Genomic DNA, 15,234 nt, shown 5'->3' on the forward strand with positions numbered 1-15,234 from the left:
TTTTCAATTTAGCCTCGATGAATGTGCTGTTCAAAATAAATCAACATCTGTCACCATTAAAATTATGTTTCTGTTTCAGTGTGATGAAAACGTTGCATCGTTACCAATCGACAACAGGAAACAGAAACCCGTGAAAAAACTCGTTTTCTGTCTCTGAAAATGTTGTTTGACTTATAGAAACAGCTCTGGTCTGTGTGTGATGTAGTTTCTGTGTCTGCCAATGGTACAGGTTTCAATCATTTTGTTTAGACCAAGTTGTTTATCAATCAAGCAGGTGAAGCTAGCTGCTAATTTATTGTTTGGAAAGTTGCTGTTTAGGAAAAAATAAGTAATTCTCCACAATATGAAACGAAATAAGACAGACCTCATAGTGAAAATTCTTTTAATAAGGGGAGACCAACAGTAAAAAATAGACAATCTCTATACAAAGTAGGAAAAGTCAAGATTACATGTAAAGAACAGTATGAAACAAAGATTCCAATGTCATGTTTACACAGACAGAGTTAAGTCCAGTTAGTTGCCAATACACAGTACTGAATGCATCAAGGCACACATTGTGTATTTTGGTCTTTGAGTTTCTATTTACAGTGTATTACTAACAAGAAAATGACATCAGTAATAAAAAGGGAATTAAGAGTTGAGGCAATACTGGCCCCTATGTGTTTAAGACAAAAACAGTCACTATAAATATAATACAGGAGGTCATTACACCAAGATAAGGCTAACACTTGCAAAGGCAGTCACACAGTACACAAGTGAATACTGTACTTATGTGTACTACAGTCACAGATGTAGGTTTACTTCATTAAAGGCCTGCGGGCAAGAGACACAGCATGGTCAAAATGGCTGACACCTGAAGGCTGGTTATTTTGTTTTAAATTATAGGCCTGTTTAAGTTATAGGCCTAAAGTAAATGTAATGTAGCTTTCACTTTGTATTGAGACTAGTTATGTAAGATCTAAAAGTGAATAGCAAAGGTTTAACTTGTCAATTTTAGACTGAGGTTTATTATTATTAAGGCATTTAGTGAGGGTTCTGGATTTAACTAAAACTATTTAACTGCAATGACGTTTTCCTGATTTTCAAACCCTGCTTTGTTTATTGTGGTTAAGGGTGCTTAAGACTGCAGACTAGTAACAATGCTTCTCATGTAACGACTCGGTTTAGGAATTATAATGCCACTTTAAGCATTTATTAAACATAATTACAAAATCCAGATTAGGCCAAATCTCTGGCCTAGTGCGACTGAGGATGTTGACCACACTGACATAATATTTGATTAAAAATAAGTAGCCTTTAAAGGTCTTATATTACACAAAATGGATTCTTGTGAGCTTTAAGCCGTGTTATAATGTTGTTACCTCATCAAAAACAGGTTTGGTTTCATTCACACATGTTTGAGTAATCCTGGTTTATTAGGCTATGTTTATATGATGACGGTCTGAACAGAAGACGTTTAGACGCGTTCAGACGAGGGAGGAAATCTGCCTGCATACGGTGACGCAAAAGTGTGTGGAATTCGATTGGGTATGCATGGTGGTGGTGATTTATGTGATGAAAATGTGTTCGTGAGCAGATCTGACCAGAGTTTTGCATCTTGGGCAGTGTAGATGGAAAAGCTACGGTTGAGCGTATTCAACTTTTCCACTCTGGAAGGTGGTTTCAGATTTTTGCGTTTTTAAGCCCCCAAAACGCCGCCACTATCTAAACGAAAGGCACTTCCGATAAAATATTTTGTCATTTTTAACCGCAAGTGTTATGCCCTCAGTCTGTCTACATTTCCAAAACTGAAAATGCTTAGTTAACAGAAGACAGTGTTAAACATGTGTGAATAAAACAAAACACAACTCAGATGAGAAAACAACCTCACAAAAATCCAAAAAATTGTGTAACATGGGCCCTTTAAGTTGTATACCAAAAGAATAAAAAAGCTAATTACTATACAGTAAATCCACAGGTTCAGATGCAGAGGGCAGGTGCATACTGGCCCCTCTGCGTACAGTCTCTTTGCCTTTTTGCAGGCTGTTTCTAAGGCAGTTGTCTTTGGGTGACTTCTATTAAGTGCATGTATTTATTGCAGCTACAATTCGATGGTCCTCAGCATGGCCACAGTGGAATGAACGCTCCTTTAGTCTCAGGACAAACAGTAATATACTGTACACAGGCATCAATACTAGTGGTAGAGAAGGTCATGGTTAGGTACAGTATGTGCTTTTAAGACTCCACTGCTCGCAAATCTCGTCTACTTTTCAACGTAGCTTTATAAGAAATACAACTCAAGTATTTCGGTCAGCATGTGTCCTAGGAACCAGATATAAGGCATGATCAAAGGGAGAAACACAGCCATACAAATCTTCAAGAAACCATTAAATAGGCTATACAAAGAGGAGCTTTGGGTCTGCTGATGGTTCACATTATGGACTGAACAGTGCAAACAACAAGGACCTCAGCCCTAATTCTGTTTTCTGTCTTCATCTCTCTTCTCTCCTCCTCTAATAGTGGTTATGCTGACATCAAATCAAATGCAATGTCCGCTCGGCATCGTATTCACAAGTCCATTCTTCATCAAAGTGTTACGAAAAAAACAAAACAAAACATGGAATCATTGACAGTTCGCAAATGTCCTTCTGGAACCGGATATTGGTCCTATCGTTTTAAGGCGGATAAGGTGATAAAAGTCTGTTCCCATACTAGTCCGATGTCAGTTAGAAAGACAGTCTGGTATTGCTCTTTGGTGAGGTTTCTTGAGGTTTCCCAGCAGAAGTTTCACCACTGGTTTGAACTAAAGGTTTATTAGCACCGAGGTGGTATTTCTAGAGGTGCTGACATACGCCTGGTTGGCAGTGGGTGTGGGTTTAATAAGGCAGGTGGTGGGGCTCAATCTCGCGCCCCTTGTGGTCACTCGAAACAGCGCAAAACAATCTACAGAAGAGTTTTCTACATGGACTCGCTGTCATCTTCCATTGGCTCATCAGAAAGGCTACGAAAAGACAAATAAAAATGAGCTAAAATACCGAGATAAGGTTGTTTTAAAGATTTGAGGTATACTTACGTCTCATTGGACAGTACCCCCACGGACAGGGAGGCTAAGGCATTGACCGCGTCCGTCTCCTCGCAGTCTCTTCTCTGGGCGCACAGGTACGAGAGAGGCACAGATCCACTGGAGCCTTTCAAACTCTGCCAGTACTGACCTAAATATTAAAGGAATAAATCAAAAATCCATCAGAAGTGATATGGTTGTTGAGGTTCAAATGTTTTGTTTTTGTTTGCTTATTTTCTAAGGCAGCTGGGAGGGCTTGTAAAAAACGCAAATGCTGCAAAAAAAATACAAATGCGACAACAAAAATGCAAATGTCACAACATAACAAAAAGCCACAACACACCAAAAAAAGACACAACGGAAGTGACCGAGGGACGGACCAAGGGACCAAGCAACGGTCAGACAGTGACATCGATTACTTTTACTTACATTCTCAACTTCGTTCACTTCTGCGTTCCTTTACTTTTCACATTCTTGTTCTTCTTCAACTTTTCCCATTCACTTCCTTGATCCTTTAACACTTCGCTTGGTCCATCAGAAAATAGAGTCCCGCAGTCACTTCCATTGTGGCTTTTTGGTTTATTGTGGCTTTTTGTTGTGTTGTCGCATTTGTATTTGTTGTGGCGTTTGCATTAAAATAAGAGTCCCGCGGTCACTTCCGCTGTGGATTTTTTTTGGTGTGTTGTGGCTTTTTTGGTTTGTTGTGGCTTTTTTTTTAGTTTGTTGTGGCTTAATGTTGTGTTGTCGCATTTTTATTTGTTGTGGTGTTTGCGTTTGTCATGAGCACTCCTGGCTTCCCTAGTTGTCCAACTATTTGTACATGTTAATTAAGCGGTGCATTAAAGTGTCTGTACCTGATTTTAACTTATTCTAGTCAAGATAAATACGCTTTACATGGCACAATTTTACAAAAAATCATGAGCAACCAACTATCTAACACTATCCAAACCAGCCAGACCCTGTATTATTTGTCATGGTGCAATTTCAAAAGTAATACAATTGCAAATAGTAGGCAGAGATTTGAAAACCATGAGCAAAAAACTGCATGACACTATCCCAAACTGTTGTTTCTGTATCATGGTGCAATATTCAATTGGCTGAAAGGACTAGGTGGGCAGTTCTACAGGTCCAAACTAAAACATGTTCCTGACTCACAGTTTGAAATCAGGTACAGGCCCTTTAAATACAACAGACATCCACACTGGTGTTACTCACTTTGTATCTGGATGACAGTCTGCAGGGAGCGCACGGCGTTGGCATTTGGTTTCTGCATCAGAACTTCCTCTGATAGCAGCTCCTGAAAGACAGAGATAATGTTCATATTTGAGTTGTTTTTTGTTTTGTTTTTTTCATTTCAGGAATCATGTTTTAAACCTTCTCAAACATCTGTGCTCCCTGGTGAATTTCATACATTTTTGGCATTGGTCACACATAGTTGTCTCAGACCATCAAACACAATGATACAATGGTACAGTATATGAAAACTGAAGATCTGTTTGTGGATAAAAAGCTTGAAATTGTATTGTAAGCTTTCATTTTTGAAGACTAGTGACTAATTTAATCCTATATTACCCTGTTTTGTAATCAATGTTATAATGCTTCCACACAAAAACATACCTAGAGCTGTGTTTTTTTTCATTCACACATGTTTAACCTTCATCATTTGGATAATTTTATCCTTGGAATTGCTTATTTTTATAAACTGTAAAAGGTAAAAAGAGATGTAGACAGACTAATAATAAACCAGGATTACTCAAACATGTGTGATGTGTGATTGACTCTGGGTATGTTTCTGAGGAGGTAACATTGTCACATGACTTAAAGCTCACAAGAATCCCTTTTGTGTAACACAGGACCTTTAAAGGCTACTTATTTTTAATAAAATATTATGTCAATGTAGTCAGTGTCTTTATAATTCCTAATTCCTTTATAATTCCTAAACATTACATGAAAAGATTTGTTACTAGTCTGCAGTCTTAAGCCGGGCGTACACTTTTGGCCCTTTTTGAGCCGATTTTTCACTTGTGGATTGTGCCGAGGTTTGGCTTAACTGTGTGCCGTGCTTCATGTAGTAAACATGGGGTAACAAGAACCAATTAATACCTCACGATCAGCTCTCGGCAATTGTAGGTCGCAAGAATATCAAACCTGTTTGAAATCCAGTCGCCTCTCGTGAGGTTTTCGCACAGAGCATCAGTTCGTATAGTGTGAAAACATGAATCGTGAGCTATGAACTTTTAAACCCTTTGGTCATTTGGTCATACAGTTTGAGCTGGGGCTGAGTGAAACAATCGAAAATATCACACAGTGTATGCATTAAGCAGCTTTAAGCACAATAAACAAAGCAGGGTTTGAAAATCAGGAAAACGTCAATTTTGCATAATATAAACTAAATAAATTAAACCTCACTTGTTCAAAAAGTTTTCTGAGGAGGTCAACCAGGCTGACTAATTCCACAATGGTTCAGCTAAATACCCTGTGCACTCTATGTTGTGAGTTATGCACATTGAATAAGACAGGAGCTAACCGCAGCAGTTATAAATGCCTCTTATGTATATCTATCCAATGGGGAGTTTCCAGGCCCCTGAACACCCATGGAAATTCCACAAACCCTCTAAACACATCACACAGAACTATTCTTCAGACACTTGTCTTTTCACCTGTAGACCCAGCAGAGCTCCCACACAGGACTCCGAAGCATCGCAGATGGCGGTAAGGTCGTGACCTCCTTCGAGCGCGAGCACCAGCCGACCCCCAGCCAGGGCCATGAGCTGTCGGGTCAGGAAGCCAAAGCCTGTCACAGAGATACAAGTGTCAACCACAGAAAAGACGACTGCTTACCGTAAATGACATCGTAGTAACGTCCAATATTCTTTCAAAACAAATCTGTATTTTTAACTTGGGGATCCTCCCACAGCAAACTAGCAACTACTCATTACGGTAATTATGGCCCGACAACTGGGCTTTGAGTCGTAATAATCTAATAATATCTTTCGAGGACCACGAGCAAAACTAGAGAAGAGGGAGCGTGTGGTGAGAGGAGCGTACATTTGGCAGAAACTTTGTAGCCTCCCAGTGGAGCAGGGTTACCCTCCGCAGCATCGAACCCGGCTGAGACCAGCACGACATCAGGGGAGAACTCCTGAGCTATGGGCATCACCACGGTTCTGTAAAATAAAGAAGAGAAAAGGTTAGACAAGACTTCCTACGGCAACATTAACAGCGATGACAAGAAAAATCTCTCACTTTATTTATTCAATCAATGACGATTTTCAGTTTAATTTGACTTTGTGTTAATTAAAATTCGATATTTTAACATAAACAATACAGACAGAAAGAAGAGAAACATTTAGCAACTACTGTCAGGCAAACAAAAAAAATCACAACTTTTAAAATTATTATTGTTTTGATCAATGGCGATTTTCAGTTTGATTTTTATTTTGTTTTAATTAAAATAGCTTTCAGTATTATTTTACTGAACATAAACCATACAGATTAATCAGTGCCATTTAAAACAAACAAAACTACTCAAATTTCTTCCTCCATAGTCTTTTACTGACAGAAGATCGGCTGTACACTTCTCAATTAAAACTGACAAGTAGAAATTACTGAATCGCACTGTGATTAAAATTTTATTCATTCCTGTTAAGAGAAATTCCATATCTGTGCTGTACGGAGCTTCACTGCCAGCTCAGTCCTTCCTTGTTATCTTGGCTTGTGTCATCAGAGATATAATACTCCCTACAACAGCAGCATAGCCAGATTAGCCTTTACTACACTACACTGTCATAATGTCTGATGTAAATACACTTCTCCTGTGTCAGAACTCCAGCATCATCCCTCTTCTTCCAACTCTGGAGCTACTACTTTTTATTCCACAACTGTTACACAACCCAAAGGTCATGTGTTTTTCTTTTCTTAACCAAAAACATGACAACTGTAACTTACAAACTGCTTGCCTTGCCATTGTTCTGATCAGCTGCTCCACGTTTGTCTACAGTCCTCTCTGTAAGTGACCAGATAAGACCAGTCCAAAAGACCAGTCCAATACGTGTAATTGTGGATAAAGTTGCCGGGGAAACCTAGCCTAAAACAAACGGGAACTTAAAAGGTGAATCATCAGAATAACTTCCTCACGAGAAGATGATTCACTGGATTTTTACTTTGGCAACCTCTGAAAGAAGGAGAAGTCTTGTGGAGAGGTTAAGATGAACATGCCTATTTGCTCTATTTGTGCGCAATTAAATTAATTTCTTGCTTTTGTTATGCTTCTTTTATTATTCAAACCTGGACTGTCTTAAGCAGAGGTGGGAGCACTCATTTTTAATACACCATTTAAGTAAAATGTTCTCAGAAAATGTTCTTTCTTTGTCTGGAATGTTTCACAGTATGACATTAAACCTTTCCATCTTCATGGAGACCAAACCAGACCAAGTTACAGGTCGGATCTGTGGTGAAGCGACCCCACTCACAGTCAGAATGCCTGTTTTTCTACACATTTTGAGCTATAAACCCACTTGTAATTGAATAAATGTAAGACAAATCTGTTTAATATCACATTCTCAGCAAAGCAATGACGAGAAGGTGACAGACCCCCAAACAAAAAGTTACACAGTGCACCTTTAAACTCACTCAAAGTAAAACGCTGAGAGCAACAAAACGTATAATCCAACATAAAAAACCATTAGCATGACAAGCGGATGCAAAAGCTCTGTTTGAAAGTGCTCTCGCTGCCGACAAAGCACCATTGATGAATCTGCGGAGCGTGAGTAACACAAAGTCATATTGTTTGGTCAGCTCTCTGTTGTTTGTTGGACTGTAAACAGAACCGAGATCTCCTTAATGCTATTGTTGTGAAGGGAATAGAACGTTGCTGTCCCGAGGCGGGCTGGGTGCGGTGGGGGCTGGGGTGGGGGGGCTCTGTGGCGGCCCAGTTCAAAGCCTGAGTGAGGCAGTCTGTTTCCCATTAGAGGCTTGTCACTCTCCTCACGTCATTGACAACACAGAGAGAAGAGGAAAAACAGTCCATCTGGGATCCATTTACCTTCATTATTCTGCCTGGGGACTTTGTAGACCCCCCCCACCCCCACCTCACCCTCCCCTTCCTCGTGCGCACATACATAAACGCAGACTCGGACGCACATATCGGGATGTGTGCGATGCTGTCATGGCTGCGTGCAGATGGACAACGTGAGCTCATTGATAGAACACGAGATATAAACACGTAAACACCTTTCTGTGAGTGGATACACGGCAAAGGGAAATGCCAAACACTGATTATGTAAACATACACAAAAACAAGGACGCGAGCCCATCCAACTCTTCATCACTTCCAGAACTTTTAAAGTGTGTTGAGTGAACTTAAAAGGAGCCATTTCAGCTGTAAACTAGGAATGTCCCAACGCGACTTTCTCTAGAAGAAGTCAAATTGGCTAATGAACCATAAAAAGTTTGCAGACAATGCGCTGTTGTCCTTTCACAGATCACTTTGAATGAGTCTCCTGTGGGCAGCATTATTATTATTTTATTTAATTTATGTGCAGTTAACCTTCATTTCCCCCAAAAAGGTATAAACTGTCCTCATGGTTTTCTGTAGGCACTGAACATTTTTGTGAATGCACCCTGATTATGGCCTATAGCTACAAAAGGCTTCACAAATAGTATTGGGGGGTAGAACTTTTAAAGTATTTAGCCAAAACAATAAAAATTAAGTAACAGAAAGTTGTACTGATATATAAGTTACTGTCTTTATAGAATAGTGCTCAATTTTGGTACACTGCCAGTTAGTGTCCATTCCACTTGTTAAGAAATGTAAGCTTTATGCAAGGGCTGACAGCCAGCATTATACATTACTTTAACTAAGATATGAAATATATGTTATGTGTCTTGTCTAAGGACACAAAACCAGCCTGCACTTTATTATAATTGCCAGTTCGAGTCTGTTGCTGTCCATTTTGGCTACACGTGATTGGAGATTAATACAGCTCACTACAAACTGGGCTTTTGCGGTTGGTGTCATACTCTATTTCTAAAATTGTCCATTTCTCACAACAACTCTTTTTCATCAATGACTTTCAGTTACTCAAGAGAAATCCCAGTGACTAACACAGTCTTCCGTCATCTCGGCCGTTCTTAGGAGTAGGTATATCACGTCTTCGTTCTGATATGGCGCCCCGCTGTCAGGACGTGAGGAATGCACACAATAACGTCGCCGTTCACATCCAACCGCAAAAACCCAGGGCCCACCTCCTGCGTGGAGCCATTAAAGCCAACCCGCTCCCCTAGGACTGAGAGACTACAGACAAACTAATGGAAAAGATGGAGGAGGCGGGAGACGCTGAGGGGAGCCTTATTAAAGATCAATCAGAGGAGGAGCGGAAAAAGGGAGAGCGCATTGGGGGCTGGGGGTGATGGAAAAGAACGAGGGGGTGTGAGTCAGGAATAAAAGAAAAAAAAAATACAAAAAACTCACAAACTTTAAGACCATAAAAGTGGAGCTATTAAAGTCTTTAATGGTTTGGTTGCAGGTGAGGGGTGTGTGTGGTAAGAGGGGGGGGGGTTTAATGAGAAAGAAACTATTGAGGTGGTTGGCAAACTACGCTATCGGCTTTTAAAATGAGAGCAACACCAAAACAGAGCAGGAAAAATTACTGAACCATCCTAAACGCGTCAAGAGTTTTATATGTTGTCTGCTATTATCATGACATCAGTGCCATTTACACGACTGGTGTTCCACAAGGTTCAGTTTTAAGACCGAAACTGTTTATTCAATTAAATGTCATTAGTTGCAGTATGCCCTAAACAGTAAAGATGACAACAGTTTTAATTTTATCATGAGGACAAATTTGTGATATATTGTACTCTAAGTAAAATAGTTCCTCAGGGCACAGTTTTAGGGTCAAATAATTACCCTTTATTTGATGAATAGTGGATCATCTCTGCTTATGTTTATTTTGTTTATCTCTGCTACATTATAAGTTAAAATATATTTAATATTAGTGCAAAAAATTATATGGGAAATCGGTTTATATTGCAAATTTTTTGTTTAATGAGAAATATAAATGACTACAACTCTGTATTGAATGTAGAAACCAACAAATGTTCCTGTTCAATCAAAAATCACTGCTTCATTGTCCGTTTAAATCCTCATCTTTATTTAAAAATCTGAAATATTGACTAATAAAATTGTAGAGTGACAGTAATTCCTTAATGTTTTTGATACAAATAGTGCAATATAAATGCAATCACTTTTTTCTTGGCTTTTTGCTAGTGTAATTGTAAATGCGGCCAAAGGTAGACTCATAAAGGAAACATCTTTATTTAAAAATCTGAAATATTGAGTAACAAAATGACATAGTGACTGTAGTTTCTTAATGTTTTTGATACAACTAGAGCAATATAAATGTAATCACTTTTTTCTTGGCTTTTTGCTAGTGTAATTGTAATTGCGGCCAAAGGTAGACTCATAAAGTAAACTATTCTTCGATTTCCCCTTTCCATCTATAATTTCACTAATTAGTCTTCCTTCCTCTATTGGCACATTTTCCGGTGTTGTTTATATGTGGTAAACTTAGTCCATCTGGCGTTGTAAACAAAGAATTTCTTAGAACTTTAAGTCCAAATCCACAAGTTTGGCAATTTGCAATAAAACAATACAAATTACATTTTAAGGGGACACAACCTTTCCAATTATTCATTTTGGTTTGAAAAACAGGGTCAATTGTCTTTTAATTATCAATCTGAAATGTAATCAACAATCAATTCATCTTTTAACGGTAAAAAAGCACTGTGGAGCCAATACGCTTCCTGCTCTGATTGGGAAAACAAACAAGGAGGGTCTAATCATAATCGTAATTATGAGCCATAGATCAGAAACATATGTGCCGTAATCCAAGATTGAACTGAATCAACTAATACAAACTCCACTGTTCCTTTATTAAATTGAGAAATTAGGATATGATTACAGAACATGGACAATTTGTGTTTTACTTGCAGACTCGCCCTTTCCTGCTGCGAGGCAGGGTCAGAGGTCATTGTCAGTTAGATGCCACACAAGATGCCAGAGTACATAAGCCTTTCCTGACATGCTTTCTCAGCTATAGTACACATTCATACATCATTCAAACATCATAACTCGCCCGCACCTGTGAGAACGAGGGGGTGCAAATATATTGTTGATGCTTGCAGGAGTAGTACTTATTAGTCACATCTTACAAATACACCAAGAGAGAAAGAATTCAGAGTCAGCTAAGTGTGTGCATTATAACATTGCAGTAGAAGCTTTGCAAAAGCTTTGTGCGTTTGTGAAATACAGGCGACATTATAGTATACTGATTTAACTGAGATATTTGGTGTAGAGCTGCACGATTTGGGAAAAATATCGAATTGCATTTATTTATTTATTTTTTATTCTTTGGACAAGCACTGCATAAAAAGATTTAGATTTGTTATTTATGTTTTAATGATAGGATTCTGATCAAAGTTCTGAAACATGAACATATATGACAAACTAATCATATTTAATTAGTTTGAACAGATCTAAACTGCAGGGTTAGCTTTTTTATGCAAAATAAGACAGGATATTTTGTTTTTTGTGGTGGAAGTTATTGTACTCAAAATGACTGCAGTATTTGTGGTTTGCTAATAATGTTAATTCAAGTTGCGTTTCGTTTCGATTGCAATTAGTCTTGAAACCCAAGTTTGTATCAGCGATAGGCCTATATTTAGTTGGGGGTGACCACTTTATTTGAACATTTGAATACTGTGAAGACTGTGGAAGTCTAAAAGTCTTCTTCTTTTTATGTTAATTGTAATTTATAATATAACTTGTAATAATTGGCCGCAAATATCAGCCTCAATACATTGGTAGAGCTTTTTCGCATATTGGTATCTGGAATATGGTCAGATATTTCTTTACAGCATGACTAACTATACTTTCTCTACTAACTCTCAATAAAATGCTTGATCATAATTAATGGAAGATTTAACTTTTAGTCTATTCAGTATCCATCTTCTAATTGATTTTGTAAATACATAATGGTTTACTTTGTTGATGTGTGATTATGTGAATGTGTGTGGGCTACAGAGTGGACAGTGTGAATAGCTCCTATTGTTGACTGAATGTAATTGCGCTGTATAATTTATTTCTGTAAATCAGGGGCTGCAGATGGAAACTAGCTGTTTATTTTTATTATCTGGTGTGGAACATCTCTGTTTTTATTAGTCTAATGTCTCTGTACATTGTCCCTTCAAATAAAGACTAAACAGAGTGATTGTTATATTAGAGAAGAACTGTAGGTGTTTTATAATGACAATGTATAGGAAATAAATAGGGATGCACCGATACCGATATAGAATATCAGCACTGATACTGAAAAGTTTGATATCGGTTAAATCGATATCGTGGTTGGGCCTTTAACTGGATGTAATAAGGCTATTTACAAGCTGATTTTGGTCTAGAATGTTGCATAATGTTTGAACTTTTATTCATATGAAGCTGTTGCTGTAGTGATGTGAAGGACAAATAACACTTGCATCACGCAATTGGATCTCTCTTGGATCTCTTATTGTGATTTTTTGCAGTATCAATATCTGCTCAAATGATTATCTAGTTTCAGTATTAGTTTTAGTATCGATTGGTATCTGATTTCAATACTTATATCAACCCCACATGACATTGATATTCCACATTTAATTTGGAAAATTCATGCTAAATGTACGTTCTGATGCAGTTTATAAATAAGGGCTGGCATCAAGTCCATTTTGTTTCATGTAATGTCTCTTGTGTAATAAATTTTAAGGCGCCATTATCAGTCCCTACACTGATACTGGTTAATATCTGGAATCAACTGATATTTTTGATGGTTCCTTGACCACGTGACCAACGATAATACCAGGTCAAAAACCGTTGTGAATATTCTGATGTATCTAGATCACCCAAAGACTTCCATAAAGACACCTCATATTAATGACCCCTCTGCAGTGGCCTGTGTTTGTACATACCATAACAGCATTCACATGTTCGTCATTATTGAGCCTGCCTTCGCCACTGTACCCCCCCTTTTCCATAACGCTGCGGTTGCCACAGTTTCCTAAAGCTTTCGGCGCTGCAGACTAGAAAACAGCCCACACTCCTGAAGCTTAACTGCTGCCAACCACCCACCAATGACAATTATGGAAGCCACCAGCAGGAAGTAGCCGTCTGCGCTCTGTCAAACGCACAACCTGCACACAATTTACTGTAAGGAATCGCCAGTTATTGGAACAGAGGCCAGAGCCAGACACATGCTCCCCAAATGACAGGGATTATTAATTACGCAAGAGATACGTCAACGCAGAAGTGTTTGTTGTGGCTCGAGGAGGAAACTGGGGGAATTGACAGATTACAATCCAGGCAGAAATCATAATAGGGATCAATAAAAAGACAATAAAGGAAACATCAAAGCTAAACTAAGCTGTCACTGGCAAATGTTGCAAAGAAGTACAGTTTGAGACATTGTGCTTTGATTTGCAGTTCATTTGAAGAGAGTTATGCGCTATTGTGTCATCCAATAGAATTTAAGAATCACATTTTTATATTAATCCTGATGATGTGATAATTTTACCTGAACGCAGCAATATATTCTGCGTCTCCCATGGGCGGGTCCAGTCCTCCGGTAAAGGCCACGTTGACATTGAAGCCTTCCCCTGCCCCTGATCCAACCTGAGAGTAAGTACACATCTATGTTAGGATCAAAGATTAACAGTTTTTACTGTTTATTTATTATGATTATTATTATTTTTTTTACTTTTTAGGCTATCTTCATTCTCTGTAAACGAACATGCAATCTTTACCAGAGCAAAATTCAGTTAGCCTGATTCATCAGCTGGTTTCACTTCGTAGAAACCTTCTGACCTCGCAGTGGTAGGATTCGTTCACTCGTCAGTAGGCAGGTACTTTTTTTATTTAACCAATTGCTACTATTTGATTGTGAAGTGTGTAATGCTCCACTAATGGGGCTAACTGGTATATTAAGCTTTTCCCAAATGCCGTAGGAAGAAGGGCGATAACGTCTTTCTCCTTGATAAAATTCACCACACATTCTCTTTGTTTCGGCTTTAAATCCTCGATCTCGGGAATCGTTGCCAACACAGAAAGCATGGCTCTTCGCTGATTGGCTGGTGCCCGAACTCGCACTTCTGGGGTTTTTGTGAACCGTCTAGTGTAGTTGCTAGAGAGAAATGAAATTGAGCGGAGGCACTAGGGTGGCGCCAGTCTGGCAAGAATTCAGTTGCCACGATACTAAAATTTCAAACTTGATTTCGATACTAAATAATTAACAATATTGATTATGATACCGCAATTAAGTTTTTTGTATTACAATGTCATTTTCATAGATAAAATAATGGTAGCTTTTATCTTAGCATGACATCTTATTTATTTGTGGTGATAAAGCTTGAAATCATACTAAAACTGTTCATCAGGAAAGCTCAAATTTTGATTTTATTGTGATTTTTTGCAGTATCAATATCTATTGAAATGATGATCTAGTTTCAATATTAATTTTAGTATTGATTAGTATCTGATTTCAATACTTGTAACAACCCTACATATTGATATTCCACATTTAATTTGGCAGATTAATGATAAGTGCACGTTCTGATGCAGTTTATAAATAAGGGCTGGCATCAAGTCCATTTTGTTTAATGTAACTGCAATGCCTAATAGATGCTTACAAATTGATATTACTCACTTCTGCAGGAGAGCCACTGCCAGGGAAGAAGTTGCCATCATCATAACGGTGTAGGGATATATACAGGACGTTGGGGTCGTTGTAGAAAACTTCCTGGGTACCGTTACCATGGTGAACATCCTGATTAAGAGATCAGAGGTTTGACTTCAGAGAAACGTCCTCATGTGTTGCTTAAGTATTCATATTTACAGCTTCTTACCCAGTCAACGATGAGAATCTTGCTGACACTAAGTTTGTGCTGAAGCTGCTTGGCGGCGATGGCCACTGAATTGAAGTAACAGAAACCCCTGAGGAAAAAACAAAGGAATGTTAACATGAGTCAGAAGAAGTTAAATAATGATAATAATAACACATTTTATTTATATAGTGGTTTTCAGGACGCTTTGCAGAACAAATATTAAAGTAAGCAATAAACCAATAATACAGGAAAGATAAAAACTGTGAATCATCTTGAGAAACGTC

At 38.3% G+C, this 15,234-nt stretch overlaps 1 protein-coding gene across 4 annotated transcripts in view; it reads right to left on the reverse strand.

Moving 5' to 3' along the window:
• Window positions 1–365: 365 nt before the first annotated feature.
• hdac7a (histone deacetylase 7a) overlaps window positions 366–15,234 on the reverse strand; it is a 55,967-nt gene continuing 41,098 nt past the window's right edge. For all 4 annotated transcript variants that reach the window (XM_055165748.1, XM_055165747.1, XM_055165750.1 and 1 more), the window contains 8 exons: window positions 14,972–15,059; window positions 14,773–14,892; window positions 13,645–13,742; window positions 6,089–6,207; window positions 5,701–5,834; window positions 4,256–4,337; window positions 3,053–3,191; window positions 366–2,980 (listed from right to left, as the gene is read on the reverse strand). In XM_055165748.1, coding sequence (XP_055021723.1) covers window positions 2,938–2,980; window positions 3,053–3,191; window positions 4,256–4,337; window positions 5,701–5,834; window positions 6,089–6,207; window positions 13,645–13,742; window positions 14,773–14,892; window positions 14,972–15,059 — 823 coding nt within the window. In that variant the 3' untranslated portion in view covers window positions 366–2,937. The remainder of the gene's footprint in view (window positions 2,981–3,052; window positions 3,192–4,255; window positions 4,338–5,700; window positions 5,835–6,088; window positions 6,208–13,644; window positions 13,743–14,772; window positions 14,893–14,971; window positions 15,060–15,234) is intronic.

Source organism: Boleophthalmus pectinirostris, unplaced genomic scaffold, assembly GCF_026225935.1.
Source record: "Boleophthalmus pectinirostris isolate CB_2022bp ecotype Guang Dong unplaced genomic scaffold, ASM2622593v1 HiC_scaffold_8, whole genome shotgun sequence".
Lineage (NCBI taxonomy): Eukaryota > Metazoa > Chordata > Actinopteri > Gobiiformes > Gobiidae > Boleophthalmus > Boleophthalmus pectinirostris.